The following is a 25,850-nucleotide window of genomic DNA, read 5'->3' as shown; positions in this document are numbered from 1 at the left end:
TGTTAGAAAGTTTTCCTTCACACAGAGACTCACTGATACTTGGAATAAGCGGGCAGACAGTAAGACTTCCAAAAGCAACTCGGCGGACATTTTGGTAAAATAAGGTGCATGGGATTGTCAAGCTTACTGGCCCGAATGGCTTCTTCTCGTCTGGTGTCTGTCACTTCTGGGGTTTAATATTCACAAAAATTCCTAACAAGTGTGAGGTACCTCTCCGCTCTTTCGCTACCTTCCTCACCTGCTTCATCATCTATGTGACTACTTCCCTGCCCCTTCCACACCGCCTTCCTCACCTGGCCATTTTGCTGCCCATTTCCTCTGTTGAGAAGTTTGTTCTGGATGTTTCATCCCATAAAATTTAAAGTGCATTCCCCACCGTGGTTACTTCATGTCGGGGACCTATAAAATCTGATCTGATGTCATTTTGGAGAAATTGGATGACTAGGACTGGTGAAGCCTATTGAGCTGATTGGCCTTCTCTCATCCAAACGTTTCTATGGTTTCACTCTGGGCTGTTTAATCATCAAGTCTCCATTCTGCTTGGATGAAAAAGGGGGTTGGAGAAATAAAACGATTTAAGAGGAGTTCATCAAGAACACGGGGAGACATGGAATAAGCGACCAAGTAGTATGGTGGACAGCAGGACCTTCAAAACTCGACTTGATGTAAATTTTGGTAGAATTAAGTGGAGAGGACTGGTGAGCTTTGCCGGGCTGAATGGCCTATCCTCATCCAGATTGTTCTAATGCTACCATTGGATGGACGAGACAAAAATTAAAGTCGTAACTTCAAGCAGGGGTCGTCATCAAAGTCAATAAGTACCAAAACATCTGAGCTCAACCTGCACACCTGAGACCAAAGTCAAAAATAACAACCCAGGAGAATCCTAAACTAAACCCAAGGGCGCACACCCTAACTGCCAACGTTCATGTCTTTATGTTGTTTGCATCCAGAAACCTGGACAACCACAAAATCTGCGATTATTGACCTTTGTACCGTGGCAATGGTGACGTTACACACGGTGACTCCCAGTTGTCATGTGACTGCAATGTCGAGAGAAGCCACACACAAACATTTCCCAAAGGAACGGCACCCGGAAGAAATGGAAATGGTGCGCCAAGTTGGCAAATATTTGTAGATACTTGTTAATAATCCAGAGACAATAAACAAATTATATGTGTATTAAAGCCGCCCAAGTGAAAGGAAAAAGCAAGAAAATATTAATAAATAATAATAATAAAAAATAAAAAAAAACGGTTCTCATCATCATCATCATAGCATGTCTCCACTTCAACATTTCACCATCAGCTTCAGCCACCCTGCTCTGGCGTTAAACTTCCTCACCCGGTTCTTCAACCATTTGACTTGTGCCCTGTCTCATCCTCCCTGCAGTTTCATGTGCCAATTCTGCTACCCATTTCTGGTGAGAAGTAGAAACCACTTAGAAAACTTCATGTGCCAATTTCTGAGCTTACGAGAATTAAACATTGTCACACACGTGCGCATGGGAGGCAGCTAAAGGGCTTGAGGAAGGGCAGTTCCGAGGCATACCGGGATGTGGCAGAGTGCATTGACTCTTTTTCTCCCTTTTCTGCAGACCATTCACGGGAGATTCCACCTGGTCCTCTTGACGTCACTTCCAGGACCGAGCCTATGGAAGGAGTCCTTGCCGGCTCCGGCCCCTGTGATGTCACATCTGGGCACGAACCTATGGCTGCAGACCTTCATGAGCCCGGCCCCTTTGATCTCACTTCCTGTCTTCCCCTTTAAAAGCCTCCACCTTTTCCCTATTCCCTCAGTTCTGTTTTGGACTCGGTTTTGTGCACATCAGTGCTGTATCTGATTTACGACTTCTGCAGCCAGGAAACCAATTATACGGGTGGCTGCCCCAAACCTTTCTATGACACGGAGTAGAGTTTGTGACAACATATAACTAATGATACGAAAATAAATGTTGAAAATGTTAAAAGTTCTCATTATATATTTTTAATTTAAACTAAAGAACGCATCACATGACCATTTCAAAAGGCACTACGGTAAGATAATGGTGGGTTTGGGTGATTGCCATCCTGACTTGAGCTAAAACATTGCAGTGCAGCGGCCTGAGCTGCTTTGTCCAAGACACGCATTTCAATCGTAGGACGCCTTGTTTTTCAGAATTCTGGTGTTGGCTTCTTGCTCTTTCATTTTGATATTTTGGCAAACGACTCCATGTCACTGTTTCCTGACAACAAACGGGGTTAAGCTCTCCAAGGTTTATAAAAGCAAATTTCAGTACCCAGAAATGTTAACTTTTGTTTTTTTAGTTTGATTTCCTAGAAGGAAACCTTTTGTGTTATTTCTGAAACCTCCTGGTGAGCTGCTCTGGTGTTCCCAAATACAAAGTGCTAATCGTTAGCCTGGGATGGTCGGTGTGGGAAAAAACAAACAAAATTGGGCAGTGGACTTCCGAGCTGCAGGTCTTTCAGGATTTTTCCTGTTTTGGTAACGGGCGTCGGTAGATTAACTCATGTTGGTCAATTTAGCAGATACTCTTCCTCATTGGGAGTTGTTTTCCCTTTACAGTTTAGTATCCAATTAAATGTTTTAGTGCCTGATTGAACCACTGGGCTTTTTTGCCACCTTACTCCTCGTGAGTCCTGGTTCATGATCAAGGGTGATGTTAAGTGTTCAGGTCAGATCTTACACAAACAGACTCATAAACTCAAGAAGTGTGGTGGACAGGAGGACTTTAGGGACCTTCAAAACACGACACGATGTTATTTTAGAAGAATTAGGTGGACAGGACTGGCGAGCTTTGGTTGGGCTGAATGGCCAGATTGATTGTTCTGATGTTGACCATGAGACGAACGAGATCAGGTCAGATCTTGCACAAACATTAGAAAGATTTCCTTTGCGCAAAGAACCGTAAACATGTGGAATAAAGATCCAGGCAGTGTGGTGAAGAGTGAGACTTTAGGAACCTTCAAATCTCGATGTAATGCTGTTTTTATTGAAAACGACAGACAAAATTGTTAGGCTGAACTTGACCAAGTAAGAAAGAGTGAGAAACGTATGGAAAGTGGGCATCAAACCAGAGTGAAGTGCAGAAGCAGAGCGTATCTGACTACATCAAGGGTAATAATAAGGATTAGCTGGACTTTAGGAACCTCGAGATCTCCACATAATTCTCTTTACTGGTTGGGCTGAATGGCCCGTCCTCCTCACAATTCTTCTGATGGGCTAAACGTTTGCTGCCCCTTCCTCATTGCAGTTTCATCTCCAATGTCCCTGCATGGCCATTTTGATCCCAATTTACTCACCAGTTTCTTAATTTGGGATTTTTTTCCCCCCCAGTGTAGCCACTCCACTGTGCGACCATTTCGACCCCTGCCTTGTCATTTCTGCCATTTGCTTATCACTACTGAAGGAGATCGACGGCATCCTCGCAATCTGCGCGCCGTAACTGTAGACGAGACCCAGATATCTCTAATAAATTGTACGGCTTACCAACTCGCCTGAAAAGCTGCTATCGAATGAAATGAAGTGCAGTTTGCAAAATAGGAAATGTAGTCAGCACTAAAGGAAAAGTCCAGCAACTCGACAGATTTTATAAATCTCGCTGTGCACAATGATAATTATATTCTAATTATAGGCTTTACTCATCATCACAAAAATTGTACAATTTTTTTTTTTTTTTTTTTTACAAGAAGCCGGCCCCTTTTTTCTTTCTTTTTTTTTTTTTTTTTAATTAAAGCCACAAAGCTATCCTGAATCCCACCCCATAAAGATTTCGCCAGACGGGTGTATTGTTTCACTGTGTGTGCGTTTTCCGCTTTTGCTTTGCTTCTCTCCTGAACAGCTCGTTACAGAAGACTTTGCCAAGGTAAACAGAAGAAAAAGTCGAGATATGAACTAAGGGGGGGGGGGGGGGGGACAAAACTCTCACCCCCGTCTCCGAAAAAAAAAAAAACACACACACTTGCTTAGCCTAAAGCAACCGATTTGAAACCTTAATGCCTCAGCAGCATGTTGGTACAGCTGCACTGGTGGCAACATTCAGTTAACCGAGGGATGGCCGTCCCCTGGCAAGGGGGGGGGGGAAGGGCACAAAATACACACACGTTGATCCCAATGGCGTCTTCCAAAAGAGTGGGTCTTCGCTAAGCCATCAGTCTTTTCGCCAACAGCAGATGCTCAGCTCCCACCCCTCCACTTTTTTTTTTTATTTATTTATTTATTTTTTTTAAAGACCCCTCAACCCCCCTCCAAACACCTCACTTTAAAATCTGGGGGACTGAAATCCTCCAGCCTGCCCGTCTGGTCACGGAAATGATAGACCCCAGCGGCAGCGACTCTGCCCTTCGCTTTTCAGGCAAACATTTGCTCTACAGCTTATTGTGGGGAATACTTAACTCGGAGGTGCCAATCACTTCCTCACGTTAAGACGTCGACGCTGCTGCGGCTTGCTGTAGACTTTCTTTTCTTTTTTGTTTTCAAACTTTGAGAATTGTTCTTTAAACCTGTCGGCCCCCTCCTACTCGCTCATCCAGAAGCCGAGATGCTTTTTATTTCAATATGGTCGCAAAGCCAAAGGTCACATTCAAGAGAACAAGGCGCTAGGAGGAGCAGCCGAAACAACGGCAGCCCCAACGCAAAGAGGAGGGTCGCCAAGTTATGAGCTTGCAAGTCGGCCATCTTGATCCCCGTCTTCATTTATCCTTTATCTTTATTAATTTGTTTTTCCTCATTATTAGAGAAAGGGGGCACAGAAGACTGCCATTGACAGATGCCATCTACAGAGCGGTCAGAGACTATTCATATCTCTTTCACATTTTGTTATGTTGCAGCCTTCTGCTAAAATCACTTCAATTCATTGTTCTCCTCCTCATCGAGCAAAACACAATACCCCAGAGTGACAAAGCGAAAACAGGATTTTGCAAATGTATTGTAGATTAAACAAACAGAAATATCCATCTGACTCTGCTCAGGTGCAACCTACTCTGCTGGTCATCGGCAAGATGCGAGTTGACCTCATTGGACAGGGCAGGAAGGCACACAGCCATCCACAGAGGGTCCCAAGCCATGACGGTGAAGGAGTTGCCCGCAGAGCTCAGAGACAGCATTGTGTCGAGGCCCAAGTCTGAGAAAAGCTGCAGCACTGAACGTTCCAAGAGCTCAGTGGCCAAACTGAGCAAACTTGCAAAATGAGGTCACCTAGAACCTGATATGGTCACTCTGGCTGAGCTCCAGAGAACTTGTGCAGACAGTGGAGAAACTGTCAGAAGGACAACCAACACTCCACTGAACTGCAAGGCTTATGACAAAGTGGCCATACAGTCCTCCATAAAAGACACTGGAGGTTTCCAGGAGGACAGTGGCTTCCAGAAGAAGTCTGGAACAACCGCAGATCTTCCTAGTTTTGGCTACCTGGCCAAACTGAGCAATCGTGGGAGAGGGGCCTTGAAAAAAGAGGTGGCCAAGAACCTGATGGACACTTCAGCTGAGCTCCACAGAACCTATGCGGAGATGAAAGAAATTTCCAGAAGGACAACCACCACTGCAACACTCCACCGATCTGGGCTTTATGACACAGTGGCTTGACGAAAGACTCCCCTCAGTAAAAGAGACGAGGAAGCCCCCTTGGAGTTGGCAAAACGGAACCTGAAGAACTGTCAGACTCCGAGAAAGAAGATTCTCTGGTGCAATGAAACCAAGATTAGCATCATGTCTGGAGGAAACCGTTCATCACCTGTGCAATACCATGCCATGGTGGAGGCAGCATCAGGGACTCGGGAGGGTCTCAGGGTCGAGGGAAAGCTGAACGGAGCAAAGCACAGAAACATCTTGAATGAAAACCTTCTCCAGGATGCTCGGGACCAGAGACGGTGCAGAAGGTTCATCTTCCAACCAAACAAAACAAGGACAACACAGAGGTGGCTTAGGGACAACTCTAGAAATGTCCTTGAACGGCCCAGCCAGGTCCTGGACTTCAACCCAATTGAACATTTCTGGAGAGACCTGAAAATGGCCGACAGTTATCATCCAACCTGACACATCTGGAGGGCATCGGCAGAGAAGAACGGCAGAAAATCCCCAAATTCAGGCGTGCTAAAGCATGTCACATCAGACGACTCCAGGCAAGAATCGCTACCAAAAGGGGCTTCAAGGAAGAAGTACAGGGTCCAAATACTTGTGTCAATGGGATATTTCCATTTGTTTTTTTTTTTTTCCACTTTTGTGTTGTGATGTGTGATGAGGGGGGAAAATTAAATTAAACAATTTTAGCAGAAGGCTGCAAAAAAAACAATGTGTAAAAAGTGAAAGGTCTGAAGACGTTCTGAAGGCTCTATATTAGTATTTATGTCGCAGACTCCAATTTTTGCCACCCCAGTGTTTATGACAAGCCGGCGTCTCTGCTGCCACCCACAGCCTACTCAATGAATTACTGTTTTCCACACCACCTGAACAACGAGAAGAATCCAGCTGCAGTCAGGACAGGTTTAGGCCTCCGACAGATCCGAGCACTTCAGACACTATGAGGCCCAGAACCTCTTTGTATTCATGTGAGAAATATGACGATGTTTATTTTTACCTCTTGTATAACTGTACGATTAAATAACTCACTAAATGGATTCGGCAGACATTTTTAATGCGATGTGTTGCTTCACCTAGGAAATTGATTCATTTAATTTTTTCACACAAAAAAGTTACATTGACTTATGAAAAAAATATATACAAGATACCGTAACTGCCAAATAATACAATGAGTACCCGACACGTGTTTTGCCATAATTGGGGCTCGTCGGGTGTGCGCACTTTTGCTTCCCCTTAAGGGGATTGAACTCCGGGCATTAGCACCTGAGGAGAGGCCTGTGATGTTGCACTGCGGCGGCTGGCTCGCTTATAGGTTTGAATAGCAATCTGATTATTTGGGATGGTTACCTACCAGGTAACGCTTGTGGTTGGTCTGCCAGTCAGCAAATTATATATATATATATATATATATATATATATATATATATACACTAGACAAAGAGCCCGTTTCGACAACGTAAGATGAAATGGGCACGAGTGCAATAGTAGTAAGTATAAGCACCACAAACCTGATATAGGTGTATTGAATGAATGCGTAATTAGGCCTGGAGCTGTAGTCGAAATCGCCTTTCAGGCCTCTAGAGCTTTAATCGAAGTCGCCTTTCTCTTTGAATTTACGCGGCCGTAAATCCGCCGCCTGCCACAATGTCGGTCTCGTAAGGTTTTTCGGGCAGTTGCACAGAAAGAGACTGCGCATTTGGCTTCGGACAGACGTGAGTGAGTGAGTGAGTAGACTGGCGAATTATATAGAAGATTGTCACACACGTGTGCATGGGAGGCAGTCTAAGGGCTTAGTTAGGACAAAAAAATACAGAGACAGGGATTGATGAACGGTACTAACACCTTCTCTCCTTCTTTCACAGACCACTACAAGACAAAACCAAATGAGACTCCACCCACTTCCTCATCAACTTCACACCCTCTTACAGACTTCACTTCCAGTTGAAAACCCGCCTCTTCCTGTCCTCTTCCTATCAAACCTCATGCCTGCACTCCCCTCCTCAGTCTATTGTATGACGCAGTCCTTTGTGACTACTTGTACCAGAGTTTCGCTACAGTATATAGGGGTGGAGTCCCCAAACCTTTATTTGTGTTTTCTTCACAATAATATATACATACATATATACATACATACACACATACATATATATATTAATATATATACACACATATATATATTATTATATACATACACATACAGTGGGGCAAAAAAGTATTTAGTCAGCCACCAATTGTGCAAGTTCTCCCACTTAAAAAGATGACAGAGGCCTGTAATTTTCATCATAGGTATACCTCAACTATGAGAGACAAAATGAGAAAAAAAAATCCAGAAAAATCACATTGTCTGATTTTTGAAGAATTTATTTGCAAATTATGGTCGAAAAAATGTATTTGGTCAATAACAAAAGTTCATCTCAATACTTTGTTATATACCCCTTGTTGGCAATGACAGAGGTCAAAAGTTTTCTGTAAGTCTTCACAAGGTTTTCCCACACTGTTGCTGGTATTTTGGCCCATTCCTCCATGCAGATCTCCTCTAGAGCAGTGATGTTTTGGGGCTGTCGCTGGGCAACACGGACTTTCAACTCCCTCCAAAGATTTTCTATGGGGTTGAGATCTGGAGACTAGCTAGGCCACTCCAGGACCTTGAAATGCTTTTTACGAAGCCACTCCTTCATTACCTGGGCGGTGTGTTTGGGATCATTGTCATGCTGAAAGACCCAGCCACGTTTCATCTTCAATGCCCTTGCTGATGGAAGGAGGTTTTCACTCAAAATCTGACGATACATGGCCCCATTCATTCCTTCCTTTACACGGATCAGTCGTCCTGGTCCCTTTGCAGAAAAACAGCCCCAAAGCATGATGTTTCCACCCCCATGCTTTATAGTAGGTATGGTGTTCTTTGGATGCAACTCAGCTTTCTCCTCCAAACACGACGAGTAGAGTTTTTACCAAAAAGTTCTATTTTGGTTTCATCTGACTATATGACATTCTCCCAATCCTCTTCTGGATCATTCAAATGCTCTCCAGCAAACTTCAGATGGGCCTGCACATGTACTGGCTTAAGCAGGGGGACACGTCTGGCACTGCAGGATTTGAGTCCCTGGCGGCGTAGTGTGTTACTGATGGTAGCCTTTGTTACTTTGGTCCCAGCTCTCTGCAGGTCATTCACTAGGTCCTCCGATGTGGTTCTGGGATTTTTGCTCACCGTTCTTGTGATCATTTTGACCCCACGGGGTGAGATCTTGCATGGAGCCCCAGATCGAGGGAGATTATCAGTGGTCTTGTATGTCTTCCATTTTCTAATAATTGGTCCCACAGTTGATTTCTTCACACCAAACTGCTTACCTATTGCAGATTCAGTCTTCCCAGCCTGGTGCAGGTCTACAATTTTGTTTCTGGTGTCCTTTGACAGCTCTTTGGCCTTGGCCATAGTGGAGTTTGGAGTGTGACTGTTTGAGGTTGTGGACAGGTGTCTTTTATATTGATAACGAGTTCAAACAGGTGCCATTAATACAGGTGACGAGTGGAGGACAGAGGAGCCTCTTACAGAAGAAGTTACAGGTCTGTGAGAGCCAGAAATCTTGCTTGTTTGTAGGTGACCAAATACTTATTTTCCACCATAATTTGCAAATAAATTCTTTAAAAATCAGACAATGTGATTTTCTGGATTTTTTTTTCTCATTTTGTCTCTCATAGTTGAGGTATACCTATGATGAAAATTACAGGCCTCTCTCATCTTTTTAAGTGGGAGAACTTGCACAATTGGTGGCTGACTAAATACTTTTTTGCCCCACTGTATATATATTAATATATACACACACATACTGTATATATATTAATATATACATACACATATATATATATTAATATATACATACACATATATATATATTAATATATACATACACATATATATATATTAATATATACATACACATATATATATTAATATATACATATATAAAACCAATAACAAAAGACACACCCATTCTGTGGTTTTGCTTCAGGTGGAGAGCTGAGAGACGTCGATAGTTTATAAGTTTAATAAATCACAAATGCACAGGCCTCTAAACTACCGATTCCAAAGGTTTGAGAGCAGGAACTAATATGAACTGAAATCGATACAACGTGCAAAGCAATAAAGGCGTCAGTACACTGGCGAAACAAGGGGAGTGGCTCTTGGAAAGTGGGCGGAGTCAAAGAGGTGCTGCTGACCGGGGATCATCTCACGGGCCTCAGGAGGTCTCAGGTCGCTGAACTGCCTGCAAGCTGGACTCTCTTGAAATGACTTGACTGTCACCTACTTTAATGGACATGGAGTTGATTCTGAACCGTGTCGGGTTCAAGACGCTTCCCTGACTCCCATTGGCTACTCGGGTTATGTTGTGCTACAAGATGTCGACAGGACACTGACCTTAAAAATGTGTTCTATGAAACAAGGCCCGATCAGGTTTTCCAAACAATGTGAATAAATACGCGTGCTGTCCGAGTCACAAGCGACCGATTTTATTTCAAGACCTGAGGGACTTGGAAAAAAAAAAAAAAAAAAACGCCAACCATACATGAACAAGCAAAAGAATCCTAAATCTTCAATTTGACTTTTATTTGAATCTAAATACTTGCAGAGGACTGGTGTATCAGACCAGCGTTATAAAGTAGACACCCACTGGCGTCACAGGACACGGCCTCCAGGATTTAGCCCGGGGACTCGCCTGCGCACTCAAACCTGAACCCCTTTCACACAAGTGAGTGCGCTTTCATCGCCCCATGACCCACGGACGCCTGACCTCAAAACCTGCCACATGTACCCTTATTCCAGTTAGAAAGACTGGGTTAACACACATGTAGATTCCTCTGCGTTGTATGGCCATGTCTGGGTTACATTTAAGGATTTTGCAGTCTCTGCATGGCCTTTGCACTCTGTGAGCCCCCACATGTTTCTGACCACCAGGCTTTTCTTCGCATACCTTTACGGCAGCCACAAGTTGAAAATGGTGGAAGCGTCCACTAAGATTAATTTCCTGAGGCACATGTTTGGGCGAGTGCATTATTCCTTCCCTTGATTGAAATAACCTGTCTTGATAATTTAGAAATTGATAAATTTATGATGAAAACGTGGAACAAACCACCAAGCCAGTAGAATTTTAGGGACCTTCAAAACTCGACACAATGCTACGAACGTACAGTGCTGAGCTCAGCAGCACAATCTCGGGAGCTGCGTGGAAGTGACGCGCACTTTAAAAGTGATGACTAATCTAACAAGATAATTATTTTATTAAATATTATAATTCCAGCAGCACTGTGTGTAAGGTGAAGGGCACACATCTCAGTGGGCCGATCCTTTGAAGGGCTCAACCACACAGCCGAGCAGAAAAGAGTGCGCTGCATGCAATCCGGTAACACAAACCTATTAAGAGAGGAGCACTTTAGGTTTTGTGCCACTGGTTGAAACTCATTATGTTTTATGATGAGTAATCATCTATTTTATTTAGCTTTTTTATTTTGTAAATAACGTAACCAACTTTTAGAAGTTCCCCACACAGCTCGGCAGACACAGGCTCCATGCCTGTTTCAGACTCAATGCAGCCGTTGGTAATGTTTAACCTTTTTCAGCTCATTTTTACATTTTGCCAATGGAGAACTCCATAAGGGTGACTTGCGCAGATAAGCAGACGTTTTGAACAAACCTGGAATCTGTCTTAACCGAGTTAACTCTCCTTATCCCGGTTTTTGTGTGTGCATACAGATGCACTCGGTGACATGGAGGAGAAGATGGAGGACTGGGTGACAGGGAGCCAGCAAGGATGTCACGATACCAGAGGTCTTGTATTCAGCACCAATGCCAGTAAGAGTTGGTGATATTCGACACCACAATAAAACAGGAATCCCTTTCACCTTCATTTTAATTAAACGTACCTCCATTATTTAAGTGGAAAATATGACAGCTTTTTCTGTAATAGAATATGACAAATATAAATAATAATAGTAACAGAAAATTTAAAACTATGGCATATCAATCAAGTAGCTTGAAAATTAGCCCAAAATGGTAAGTTATTTTTAAAAAAGTAGCCCAAAAACAAAAAACGCAACCCGTGAAAGACCAATTTCCCCCCCCCCCGCAGACGCTGCTGATCAGAAACAGTTGGGTGGGAAAACCTGGCAACACTGCACAGTTGTGAATAGGATGTGCGTGTGTGTGTGTGTGTGTGTGTGTGTGCAAGAAATGTGGTGAGTCTCGATAATACAAAGAGGTGGACAGACAGATATTCTTGCTCCAAGTCCAGTTTTACTTTCACGTATACACAGTACAGAGAGAGTACAGGAATCGGGGAAAACATTCGACCGAGATTTTAATAAATCTTGACGTTTTACACCTTTCTGAGTCAGAAAATACCATTTTTGAAATGATGTCTGTCTGTGTGTAAACTCGATAACTCGAATCCACTGTGCCCTGGTCAGACACCTGCTTTATATCAAAAATAAGGAATCCTAGCAACGTATGAGCCACTTCCAGCAACCACAACTGGCACTTTACCTGAATACTTTTGCAAATTTTCAAGTAAACTATGGTTATAATTACAGGATTCAAATTTTGTATAGATATTTATAATGATAAAAAGCAAACAGATATGAAATTTGAGAAAAATGACTCAACCGGAAGTACCATTTTACTTAAAGAACCATCCAAATTTCTTGTGTCAAGGACATATAAATGTGTACATGATACTAAAGACTGTACTCAATATAACTCACATTCTATCAATAACTATTAATTTTATTTAAATTTATACATCATCAGTTTAACAATAATGGGTAAACATTGAACATGCCATGTAAATATTAAGATGTGATGGGAACAATAAGCTGCTACGTCCCTGTCGTGTTCCTGGCAATACACTTAATTTTATGATTTTTTTTTTTTTTTTTTTAATTTCCACCATCATTATCATAATTAAATGTTGCTAAATGCAGTTTAACCGATAGGATTATATAATTGTTGCAATAAATTACTAACACTTTTTCTGTTTTTAGATGACTGTAACTCTCTTAACTTTTCACGTAATCTCGGTAATGTATATGTAATCAGGCAAAAATTCCACCAACGTTTTCAACCTCCTTAAGTGCGAAAATATCATCTCTACATATAAAAGGCAAAGCCCTCACTGACTCTCCCACTTTTCATATACAGTACGTGGGAAACTGAAATTTCGCGTGCTCATTCCTTGCAGTGTACTTACAAAAGTTAGATATGTTTCATGTCCTATTGCAACACCCAAGGAGGGAAACGGGTGTACCCCCTAAACTGTATATATAGATAGGGGAAACCCCTCCTCACTATTTCTGTGACTTCCAATATACGTAAGAAGCCCATATTTCCAATGCTCATCCTTTACACTGTACTTACAAACGTTAAGTATGTTTCATTTTGCGCCATGCCCCGTAACAAATTTTCGAAAAATAACGTCTTCTTTTTCACGGTTCTCACCATTATGCCATAAGGAACTTTGGAACTGACCTCTCCTTCTGGAGGTTGCTTTCCTTATTTCCGTTAACAAACGATTTATTTCATGGCAGAGATGCACAAGGGCCACCCCTGGTCCCCCTTCCTTTATCCGCACAGCCGTTGTCTGCGCACCTACCATGTGGTTGGCTCCCGGGCTAAAAATGTGTATTTCTCATACACATTTACAATCAAAAATTAAACTCTTTACATTCACTCTCAATACTAAAATAAGCCTACGACAATTACATTGACAATCATGTGACATTATTTATATTTTACGATATACGATCTCTTTTTCATAACTTCATTAACACATTACTTCTCCGCTGCGAAGCACCGGTATTTTGCTAGTTTTAATATAAAGTTTGATTCTAAACAGAGATAAATGATTGTGTATCGATATTATCAATTAGTTATGATGAGAAACAAAGAGATATGATATTTGTGAAATATTGCGTAACTGGAAGTGGTTCTGATGACCTTTTCCTCTATCTCCGTATATGAGGGGGGCGCACTCCCGATTTTTCCTCACAATGTCAATGAAGAGCTGTTTTTTAGTCCTCAGACGTAGCGAGGTTCTACGTGATGTTTCGCGTCAGTGGAAAAACATAAAAAAACCCTGAAGAGTTCAATCAATCTAATAAACGAATACCCAGGCACACCAGTAAGACCCACCATAGCAAACTGGTATTAAGCCACTGCTGCACCGTATAAACTTGACAAGTGTTGCTTTTTCCACACATGGCGTGTTTCACTGTATGTTATTTGCTTCGAGCTTGGTTGCACTTTTTGTTTAACTTGACGGGTGTCCAGACGACGTTTTACATGGACATTTCTGTTCAGGAGCACCGATTGGTTAAAAGATAAGACCTCACGCACTCCATTACTCGACTCGTCCTGTACTTGACATGAGCTCCCATTGTGGAGGACCAATTTGCCCAGCGACATGTCCACGTGTTCACGTAACGAGGACTCCTCCCTCAATCTGCCCCGGGCACTTTAGCTTAGAAGTCGGTGTTGGGAATGACGTCACACCCAAGCCAATATGGACGCGTCCAGGAAAACCTTTTGTTGTGCTTGCTCCATCAGAGTAAACTGCATTTTGTAGTATTCTGTGCATCCAGACACAGCTGGACAGTACTGCGCGTGCGACTGATTTTATGAGACAAAAGTAGGCAGGCGTGCCAATAAACCGTAGAACACTGCAGCTCTCACTACAGCTTGCGCTTTACGTCCCCATTTTGAATCTGAAGTCGGACAAACTCAGACTTGGCAGAGCAGCTTTGAGTTTCCGAGTTGGAAGCCTGACTTACGGGGGCATTTCCAACTTCCCACTTCAAATGGAACGGAGAACGGAGGACAATGGGATAACAGAGTGGCCAACTCCAAGACCATCAAAAAATGGATTCTTCGATTATGAGCTGTGGGACCAGCGAGTCTCTCTCAAGCTGGCGCTCAAGACCCCACACAATGTGCAACGATGGGATTCACAGGAGACTATCAGGGTTAAAGCTGATGCTCTTGTCTGATTTCTGCAATTCCTTCAAAGTGATGCGATTACGTCTCGTTGCCGTTATCACAGGTAAAGATTGTGGTGCCAGCTGGTGGTCAGTCACCGGGGGGACATAAACTATTGGATAACTGAATAGATGGAGGCAAACACTGAAATTTGGTATAATTTGCCCACTCTGGTGCTTATTTTTTTAATTATGAGTTGGTTGAAGATTTGAGGACATTCAACATAATAAACATAAAACAACCAGAGAGCCTGCGATTGGGGGAACAATTTTGTGGAATCACAGATTTGAGGATTCAAAAAACGGATTCAAAAATATTCACTCAAATGTGTAAGAAAAGGGTGCGGGGGAGCGTGAGAGTGATAAGTGGCACAAAGCGGGCAGACTTATGGCATCTAGGACCAAAAAGTAAAGGTGGTGCGCCAGCACGGGCAAACTGCAGACTGCCGCGTCCTGCGTCGCGTTCTTTACTATTTAAACACATCAGCCACTTCAATGGCCTTAACACTGTAGCCAGAGGCTCTTTTGTTTCGCAGATTGCACTTCCCTCACTCTTTTGCAGACAAAGAGTTACACCCAGATTGATACATGTTGATTAAAACAACTTCTTTTTTTTTACCCTTTTCTTTTTTTCAATAAAGGACCCCCACCAATACCCTGCCAGGCTTCCCAACACCCCCCCCCCCCTTCCCAACCCCTTGCCCCGGTCCAGAGTTCGGCTGGCGCCATAAAGACTAGAGAACAAACCGCGGGGGCGCCGAGTGCAGCCGGACCTGATTGAATTCACGCTCTGTGCTGGGGACCACCCCCTGGCGCCCGCTTCTTTTCTTCTGCCGTCCCCTTAAGCCCCGGGGCGACTGCGCCCCTCCCCGTTTTTGTAATCCCTGCAAAGCACTTAAAGAGCACAGTAGGTGCTCATCAGAGCCATCTGCTCCAGTAGAGAAAACAGGCCGCTGTGCCGGGCTCTGAATAGAATGGGGAGAGTGTGAATTAATCTCTTCAATTAGCACTATTACAAACTGTCAAGTGGGATTATTACAGTAATGGTCAGCAGCGCAGCCCGACTCGCGCTCGCTCTGCCTCCCGCTCCGACACGCATGCGCCTGCGAGGAAGGAGGACAAGGCAAAGGCGTATTCTTCCTCCCAAGCTTTCTCATTTTACAACAGGCCCCACAAAATGCTCCCAACCTGAGCCCTCGTCCGATGACGTGCCACGTCCATTTATGTCCCAGTTCACCCGGCCCTTACTGGCGCTGCCTGCCATTTTTGCTCCAGGTACTGGCACCAATTAGGTGCCCACCCAAGACTGCGCAAACTTCTTGCCGCTGCCATTCCCATTTATTCCCTCCTACTTATGCCAATTCAGCAGTTTCTTTTTGTGCCATTACACTCTTAACTGATTCTTTAGGACCCCTTAATGCACCAGTTTGTTCCCACTTCTTGTATCTACTTGCTGGTTTGTTCCCAGTGCTTACATCCATGCTTTTAAGTTCACTCCTACCACCCAATTCACCAGTTTGTTCTCCTGCTCTGGCCAGTGTGGCCCAACTTCAGTCTCCTGGCTACATAAATGCTTACGGCTAATTCCTGGTTTTCTTTGGATAGTCCATGCCAGCACACAACTATTTGTTGCCTTGACTTTTATAAATGTTTTTTATTCCAGTACTCCCTGGCCATCAGACCTTACTCATTCTATGTTAATTAGTATTGCTTAATTTTATTTTTATATTTTCTTCTTTCTATATCCTGTAAAGCACTTCAAGCTACACCATTTGTATGAAAACGTGCTATATATATATATATACATCCGTAGCAGAGCAACGGGCACTCAGCAGGCTCCTATCAATTATGGAGAATCCACTACATCCATTAAACAGTGTCATCTCCAGACAGAGGAGCAGTTTCAGTGACAGACTGCTGTCACTGTCCTGCTCCACTGACAGACTGAGAAGATCATTCCTCCCCCAAACTATGCGACTCTTCAATTCCACCAGAGGGGGTAAACGTTGAACATTATTCAAGTTATTGTCTGTTTTTTTATCTGCATTTTTTTTTTATTACTCTTTAATTTAATATTTTTGCTGCTGGAATATGTGAATTTCCCCCTGGGATTAATAAAGTATCTATCTATCTATCTATCTATAGAAATAAATGATGTTGTTACCCCAAAGGTGTCCACCACTACAGATATCAGCGCACCCCCAATACTCGACACTTCAGCTCGTTCCTTCTCCTTCCACACATTTGATTCCTCTAATTCCCAGCAGTCTGTCGCCCTTACTAACCACACAGCTTGTTCTACTGTAGATGCACCCCGTCACTTCTTCTCCTCAGGCTTCTTTGCGACCCATTTGAAGGTGAGGTGGGGATGTCCCCCCTCAGTGAATCGAAGCAGGGTGGATGTCATAGTGAAGGTCCTCCTTAGTGAACTGAACACGGTTATCAAATCATCTTTTGGGTGCCCCCTTTGGCGAATTGAAGATGACCGCCAGAGTAGGGTCCCTACCTTGGTGAACTGAGTACGTCACAGCTGGGACCAGAAACGTATCACGCAGCAACGACAACCACTTAGGCAACCCACCACAACCCAGTTCACAATTCACTACCACCATAAAGAATAGGAACCCGTGACCCACCTTTGATATCCCAAGACTCCCCCCCCCAAACCCCCCAAATGGCTGAGAAACACGGATGTAATGCGAAATTGGCTTTGGCTGAACAACCAGTGCAACTCCCAACACAGAAGCACAGACCATTCCCGGTTTATTCCATGGCTTATTCTCCCCTACGCTCACCACTTCGTGTCCTATATTCATGTTGATTTGCTCCAAGTTCTCTTCAGGTCTCACTGTTTAGTTCCAACTACTCAGACCAGTCCACTCCAGTCTGTTCTCACTACTCACACCACTTCATTCCAGCTTCCTCTTCCTGCTCACACAAGATTTGGCCTCACCAACTTCTCCAGCTCATTTCAGTTTGTACCCTCAATTTATACCAGTTCATCCCAGCTCACCCCTTCTGCTCACACCAGGTCATTCCAGTTTATCCCACCACTAATACCAAGTTATTCCAATTTGCTCCCACTATTAACTCCAGTGCTCTTTATATTGTTCTTTCTACTCACACCAATTCATTCCAGTTTTTACTACTTACAGTGGTTCATTGAAGTTTGTTCCCAATACTAAGTGCCTTCAGCATGGGAAAGGCGCTATATTAATAAAATGTATTACTACTACTACTACTACTATTATTAAAATTATTATTATTATTCACACCACTTCAATCCAGCTTACTTCTGTTCACACCAGTTTATTTCAGTCTGCACTTACTACCTTCACCAGTTCATTCCAGCTTACTTTTGCTCACACCAGTTTATTCCAGTCCGCACTCACTACCTTCACCAGCTCATTCCAGCTTACTTCTGTTCACACCAGTTTATTCCAGTCCGCACTCACTACCTTCACCAGTTCATTCCAGCTTACTTTTGCTCACACCAGTTTATTCCAGTCTGTATTCACTACCTTCACCAGTCCATTCCAGCTTACTTCTGTTCACACCAGTTTATTCCAGTCTGTACTCACTACCTTCACCAGTATATTCCAGCTTACTTTTGCTCACACCGGTTTATTCCAGTTTGTACTCACTACCTTCACCAGTATATTCCAGCTTACTTTTGCTCACACCGGTTTATTCCAGTCTGCACTCACTACCTTCACAGGTTCATTCCAGCTCGCTTCTGTTCACACCAGATTACTCCAGTTTATCCCTCTACTTGCACCACACCAGTTCACTTTAGGTTGCTCCTTCTCTTCACAGCAGTTCATTCCAGTTTGTTCCCACTAGTCAAGTCCGTCAAGTCCAGCTGGTTCTCAAATCATACCTGGATTTTTAAATAACTCAGGCCAGTGTGTTTCGGGGTCTTCAGCCAGCTCCCCAAGTGGGTTTCTGCTGCTCATTCCCACTACTCTCACCAGTTAACTTGTTAAACTCGTGACCTCGCGCTCTCCCAGTCCTCATTGCTTTGTTCCGAATGCTAGCACTGGTCCGTTACCGATTGCCTCCACACTCCCCACAGTATTTGCACAAAGCAGAAGTCATAACTGTAAGGGGCAGCGTCCACTGCCAATGTCAAATATGCCTGGATCTGCCCCCATGCTTACCCTTCACCAGACTGGCACTGCACCCGACCCTCACCTGCTGGCCTGGACTGACAGGAGGACTGAAAGTCATGTGACGAAGTGAACATTGAAGGTAACATCAGCACAAAATCGGACTTTAAGGAGAGTCATTCTTGAAATACAAATATGTGTTATTCAAAGCATTTTTTGAACAATTTGAGTTTCACAAGATGGCTGGCATAGCATTTAAATACTCCGATCTGATGTTTCATGTTATACCAACAATCTTGAGAAACTCCATCAGAGTGAAAGGCACCGCCACATGCAGCAGGCCTTGAAACAAACCTTCATGCTGTTGTCTTCATGGGTGTCTCTCCACATACACAACACGCATTATTTCTGAAGCAAAGATTCCTTATGGACGCCATTAAGGTGCTCTTTTTAATTGGAAAAGAAGGGTACAGCAAGTTAAAAAAAAATAAAATAAATAAATATAAAGCAACTTCCTGGGGGCAAATCCTCCACATAACTGTGAGGAACATCCATCATAACAATAGGCCTCTTCCTACAGTCGTAGTTCGTGTGTGCAGTTTTGGAAAAGAAGAAAGACGCGGCATTCACTTGGCGCTAGACTTCACCTCAAACCTCAGGTTCGGCTTCATGGCATATTGAGAAACAGGTGTGGGGTGGCCTTCCAGCACACAGAGGGTTACACTCCCCCCCAGCACAAACACCCACCTCGGCAGTCACAGAAACAGAACTTTGAATAATTGATCGGCTCATTCGCTGTCCTCGTGCATTTGGGGGCAGCGGGCAAAGTGCAGGGCTGCATTGTCTGCTAGGCCGTCTCGCTCACCCTCCTTCTGAAACGAGCGAAACTGTAATAAAGGGAGAGCAAACAGATGCCTTGGGTTGAGCCGCCATGAATATTTTATCAGCTCCTAAATCCCGTGTTTAATTTGAGATGGGGAAATGAAGTCTCCTCTTTGCCAAATGCCAATTTGTCGGCAGATCAAACAGTATCTTCACCATTAGAATCCAATTCTGTGTGTACATGAAAGATAATAAGGGAGCTGAGGAAAGGTATCTTTGCAGCTGAAAAGACACCAAACGGATTCCCTGGCAGCGAGCAACAGTAGCTGGCACATGTCTGCTACTCTCGTCTCACACTGGGCAACAGGTAGGACTTGGAGCATTGGGGTCATTTGGACGTAACCTGGCCTTGTGAGGCCTTAGCCGTGGTCATTCAAAAGCAAGACGTTAAAGCATTCAGCTGGTAACATATTCATCAAAATCTGTCAGAAAGACAGACTTGCCCACTACAGCAGGCCCTTGCCATCTCCTAACCAGCTATACCAGTTTTAGAGCAGACTGGCGACAGCAACCGATGTCCAGAAACAGCCACAGAAGCTCAAAGCCACCCTAATGTGTATCCTTACTGCTACCCTGGATGTCTGCACCACACACGTTACACTGACTTTACGGACAGCCATGAAACGAGTAGGAAATACCATCTTGAAATAAGCTGAAGCGAGACGCCCAGACGATCCTTAAAAAGGTATTAAGTGCAGCAGGGTCTGCATTCTCTTCATGCTGGCCACTTCACTGTGGGAGAAAATGTAACTACTCTGGCCAAAAAATTGAAATAAAAAAAAATAATAAACTGACAATTGGCAGACACACATGTGGCAAAATTCTCTGAAAAGAAAGAGGTAGCACACACACACACACACACACACACACACACACACACACACACACACACACACACACTCTCTGACAGGCAAATCAACAGAAGCCATCTGCAAGGAAAGCTCAGGGCAACGCATCACACAGGCTGCAGCATGCTGCACTTGCCTGCCCTCTTGTGGCAGACAAGGGTATGACGGGTGCCCAGACACTTGTACCTCCTGTCATATGCAGATTACAGATGGGGGTTTTGCTGTACCAGACGCCAGACTATGATAAGGGGGTTACAGGGAGTAACGCCTGAGTGGGTGTACTGAAATGCCCATTTTTATTATATTTTCTTTTTTTAAACCACAGTGATTCATGGGTACCAAAATTTCTAGAGAGCTTTATGACTTGTAACCTTTACCCCTTTACTTACCTCTTGAATGGTTTTGCTTCCCGGAAAGTTCAGGCTGTAATCCCGCTGGGCTTCACGATGGCTAATGACTAGCAAGAAGTTTTGACTTAATGACTCTTGTAAAGCGCTGTGAGTGGAGAGAAGGAGAGAAAAGGAGGGGGGGAGAAATAAAAACACAAGAGTCAGGCAGGCATGTTCCAGCTTGTTCTTCAGATAGCAGAGTAGATAGGTTATCTCCCCCAGGACCACCCAGCGAACTGTACCCAGGCAAGCCTGGACAAAGAAGCCTTACTGTAGCACGCTGTCAGGGGAGCTCAGCCAGGAGTGACCAGGTGAGCGTGCTGCAAATTTCCAATCTCCTGGCAACGTGCAACGTGCCAGCCAAGGGTGTGTGTGTGTGTGTGTGTGTGTGTGTGTGTGTGTGTGTGCAGGGGGGAGAATAAAATAAAATAAAGAAACAACGCCATGCGGACATGAGGAGAGGCAGGCCGACAGACAGGTTATGGTAGGGCAAGACGTGCAGAACGTGGGGAAGGTGTCAGATTGTGACACAACAGGACGACTGGAAGTCAAGGGGACGCACGAGCACAACAAGAATGAAAGTTGTCAGGGCAGGGAGAGGCACACAAGTGGAGGAAGAGGAGGAAAGGAAATGGGTGTGGAGAAAGTCCTGGAGATGGACGTCGCGCATGTCTGGAGAGGATTTAGCAGCGGTCGAGGTACGCCACTAAAACACAAGGAAAAGGGAAACATGAGGAGAAGCCTGTGACCGTCAGGCCAAGCATCAGGACAGGCAAAATTTAAAGGGATGGAGGTGACCAGAAGAAACAAATGTTGAGAAAGCTGGCCAAGACATTCATCAACAGGAGGTCCACCCAAAATGCTAATCAAAAATCAAAGTGCTTTTGCCAGAGGCCTGAAGTGTGACACCGCAACTCAAGTCCTAAACACGAACAGCCACCGCACACTGAGAATTTCTTATTGAGAAACTCGGATGACCGGGAAGTGCACAGCGCACCTTTAGTCCTGTCATGATGATGATGATGATGATGATGCGAGTGCCACACACTCCCAGGTGACATCGCAAAAACAACATGGATTGTACAACCCAAAAATACAATACTGGGATATAAATAAGAGTTTAGGAATACAAAAATTAATAATAAACACAGCTAAGTCATAACAGTCGGATACTGAATAACGACAGACAGAACAGAGTGGAGGAAGGAGACCCAAAGGAGGATATCAAGATGGAAAGGAAGGGGGACAGGAAAACAAGTAGAATACGAGTCGAGAGGTGTGGAAGTGACGGAGAGAGAGATCTGAGCACAAAGACCCAAGGCTGTCATGGCTGCCGTCTACTCTATACGGACTTGAGGGGGCTGAACACTTAGGAGATCAGTCGTTTTGTTATTTTATATTTGTCATTAATTAAGACCACTCAGTCACTTGTTCTGGTGATCAGGGCGTCAAACATGCCAAGTACAATCCATATTAGTAATGTATTCTGGTGGACTGACCCACCTGCCGGGGTGGAAGGTTGTACCTTGTCTGCCAGAAGGACACCCTTGCTGGAGGGAGCTGCAAGATGGATGGGCGTCCCGAACAGGATGAGTGCTGCTCTCCACAATAATGGAAGGACAATATGGAAAATGCACTGTGGGGACAAAAAGTTCCCCAAGCAGACATGGTGACTGTGTTCCGCTGGTGTGGCCCCAGGTTTAGACTCACAATCACACAGAGGTTCATGGGAGCTGTAGTCTGGTGGGAAAGCCCTGTTGGCCCCCAGAGGGCATTGCCAGGGAAAGAGTTGATGGCTGATCTGCCTGATCCAAGAGCACTTCCCAGGATGCAGTGCTGTGCTGCTGGAAGTCCTGCCATGTCTGACCTAAAAGGGGCCAGCCAGCCTCACTCAGGGAGTTGGAGGTGGACAAAGCCTGCTTAGGAAGAGTGGAAGGAGAAGGAGGACCATTTCATACTGTGTTGTATTAGATGGTGCTGTACTGTGCAGGCCTGAGAAAAAGAAGCCTGTCAAAGTTAATGTCTGAATATAAAATGACTTTTGTTTGAACCTAGGACTGTCCTTGGTAGTTCTGGGGCTCAGTGCTGCCCTCTAAAGGCCACACTATACATACACATACAGTACAGAAATGGTACGCATAGGGAAACAAAGGGAGAATAGAGGAATGGGTTAATATGGACTTGCAAATAGCTAGGAGGAGAGAAAAACAAAAGTGTTAAGGATGTCATGGAGGCTGACAAGGCAGTTTGATAGGCATGGATTAGAAAGAGAAAACAGCCAGGATAAGGTGACAAGTGTTACAAGTATATAGGTCAATAGATAATCAGGGGACATGGAGATGGGTACGAAGTCAGTGAAGAGAGGAGAAGTGGATAATGGAGCTGTGTACATCAGGAAGAGAGAGAAAGACACAAATGTGGGGTCAAAAATATCACTATAAGACTGGTATGAAGGAACAAAGGAGAAGTGCTAAGCGGAGATGGCACGAGCACAGAGGACAACGTAATCACAAAGACAGGATGAACACAGATCTATTGTGGAAGAGGCAAGAGTGGCAGATATTACATGGAGGGACAGGGACAAATCACAATCAAAAACAAAAAAACAGAACAGGCCATTCAGCCCAACAAGCTCGTCCGTCCTATTCATCTACACTGTAAAAATGAACATCAAGTCGGGTTTTGAGGGACTCTAAGTTGCTGCTCTCCACCGCACTACATGCTCATTTATTCCATGTATCAATGGTTCTTTGCTATGGAGGAATATCTTAGGTAAAAATTAAACAAATTCATTAAATAATCAAATCATTAATAAAGGCCCACTGTGAAATGAAACAGGACGATAACTAAACTATAACATGAAATGAGAGTATAAATAATTAAATGTGTCACATATTATGTTTTGTGTTTCTTATTTCTTTATGTATTCATTTCACCCCACGCAACATGAAATACCCCGCAACATGAAATACCCTTTTAAAATTAACACTGTCACTTCAACCCATCAAGGTTGGGAGGTCAGGTTCTACTGAGTTGTGAATCGTCGGTAGTGCACCTTCGGCCATCAAGTACCTAACTTAAAGCTGGCACTTCTGATGTAAGGTCCTACCGAAGCATTTGGAATTAAAGTAGTTAACTCGCATCAGGAATTCTGGGTAACTTTTTCCTTGACTTGCACTCGTATCCAACACACAGAGTCAAAAACACAATTCAGCATTGGCACGAGCCACAGGATTCCCAAGTCAAGCAACGCGCCAATGTCCAGACTGCAGGATGATGCACCAATCAAAAAACAGAACTCGCTAGAGCCCACCCTCTCCACTTTGACGAGTGTAAGGGACAGTTTCAGTTGTATTGTGTATTTCATGTTGTGTGATAATAAAACAGTATGATCTGTGGGTGTGTCCAATCCCCTGTGAACGATCTCATTGGCCAGTTTGTCTTTGGTGATTCCATCAAAAAAGGAAGTGTGAGTATGACAGACATGTGAGGAGGACTATGGGTGTAGGAGCCACGCCGAGTCTCTCCTTCAAGAACAGGAAGTAAACAAGCAGACAGGAAGTGAGCAAGTTTCCTCGAAATGACACAAATCTGTAAACTCCACCACCTTTTTCTATATATTCTTGTCCAGATCGTTAATGTGTATTTAAAATAGCAGCAGCCCCAGAACCAACCCCTGATGGTCACCCCTTTCAATATCACCCAATTCTGAAAATGTTTCCCTCCCCATAACCCTTTGCTTCCTGTTTTTGAGCTAATTTTATACCCACCTACAAGACTGTGCCCTAGATTCCCACTTCATTTAGTCTGAACACAAAGGTTTTAGGTGGTACCATCTGAAAATGAAGATAAAGATCTTCATGTGTGCCACTCTGATCGTAGGCTTTTGTTGTTTCCTCATAGAATCGAAATGAGGGAAAATGAAGAGCAGGAGCTGAGGAGGTGTGGAGAGGGTCAAACGACTGGGATAGGGCAAGTGCCGGGTGACAATTTGTCCATGGAAGTCACAGTTGCCAAAGTGGGAGGAAGCCTCCCCTAGTGGGGTAGGCTCCTGGGGGACACGGGCACACCAACAGTCCAGGATAAGCCGGCTTTAAACAAACAAATGTTTTGTCAAATGGGTCTGAGGAGATGATGTGGATCTGCAATGGCGGCAAACGACAGGAAGGAGGAGCGCGAAGGAATTAATATGTGCCGCACAATCACATCCTTAAGCTCGGAGATTTAGACGAGCTTATGTTAACAGAAGCCCAAATTTACTGTAATGACAGCGTATTTACATTAAATAAAAATACGAAATCAATATGTAAATGTAATGTTTGTTGTAGCTAATGCGGCAGATTGAACCGCGAGCAGCTAAGTGACGTGCGGGGGGGGGGGGGGTGGTGGTGGTGAAGCACACAGGCAAGGCGTCCGGTTTGCTGGAAGATATTTGTAAAGGTCGTCCTTTAAAGCTTTTTTGCATGTGTCATCAGAAATGCTTTTCACCATTTGGCTGCCCTCATGAAAACTTTCTGTGGCTTCAATTCTCCAGCAATTTCATCCCACCGTAGGAGTGGACAGACGAGGCCGTAACTTGCGTCATATTTAGCAGACTACAAACCTCAGCTGGTCCTAAAATTGAGAAGAGAAGGGAAGAAATGGGAGCGCTGAAACAGAAAGTCAGGGATCAGTGCGTCTGCTTTAGAAGGACAACAACTTCCATCAACCATTTCAGAAAAGGGGCAAATACACAGATTGGGAGTGCGCCAGTCTTAAAAACGACTCCGAGGTGCTGGGCCAAATCTCAGAGTAAGTGCACACCTTCTGGTGTTATTTCACCAGAATATCCCCCCATAGTTGGATCTGGAGAACAGAAGAGGGATAATAAAATAGTGACATACAAGTCCGGTGTTCAGACCTATGCTTATTTAAGGAAAACAAACTCCTTACCCTTGGTAATAACCTGGGAAGGCTGGACCGGGTAGGGAACATCCAGCCGCACCATTTTAAGTCTTTAAAAATGTCTTGAAATTAGTGGT

General features: G+C 44.1%; 1 protein-coding gene across 1 annotated transcript in view; it reads right to left on the bottom strand.

The window, feature by feature from the left end:
- faf1 (Fas (TNFRSF6) associated factor 1) overlaps nucleotides 1-25,850 on the bottom strand; it is a 216,769-nt gene that overhangs the window by 131,697 nt on the left and 59,222 nt on the right. Inside the window, exon 7 of the mRNA XM_028812460.2 lies at nucleotides 20,830-20,935. Within this exon, the coding sequence (XP_028668293.1) occupies nucleotides 20,830-20,935 (106 nt within the window). The remainder of the gene's footprint in view (nucleotides 1-20,829; nucleotides 20,936-25,850) is intronic.

Source organism: Erpetoichthys calabaricus, chromosome 10 (assembly GCF_900747795.2).
Source record: "Erpetoichthys calabaricus chromosome 10, fErpCal1.3, whole genome shotgun sequence".
Classification (NCBI taxonomy): Eukaryota; Metazoa; Chordata; class Cladistia; order Polypteriformes; family Polypteridae; genus Erpetoichthys; species Erpetoichthys calabaricus.
The sequence above is the reverse complement of the archived record's forward strand: the minus strand, read 5'-3'. Positions and strand labels throughout refer to the sequence as shown.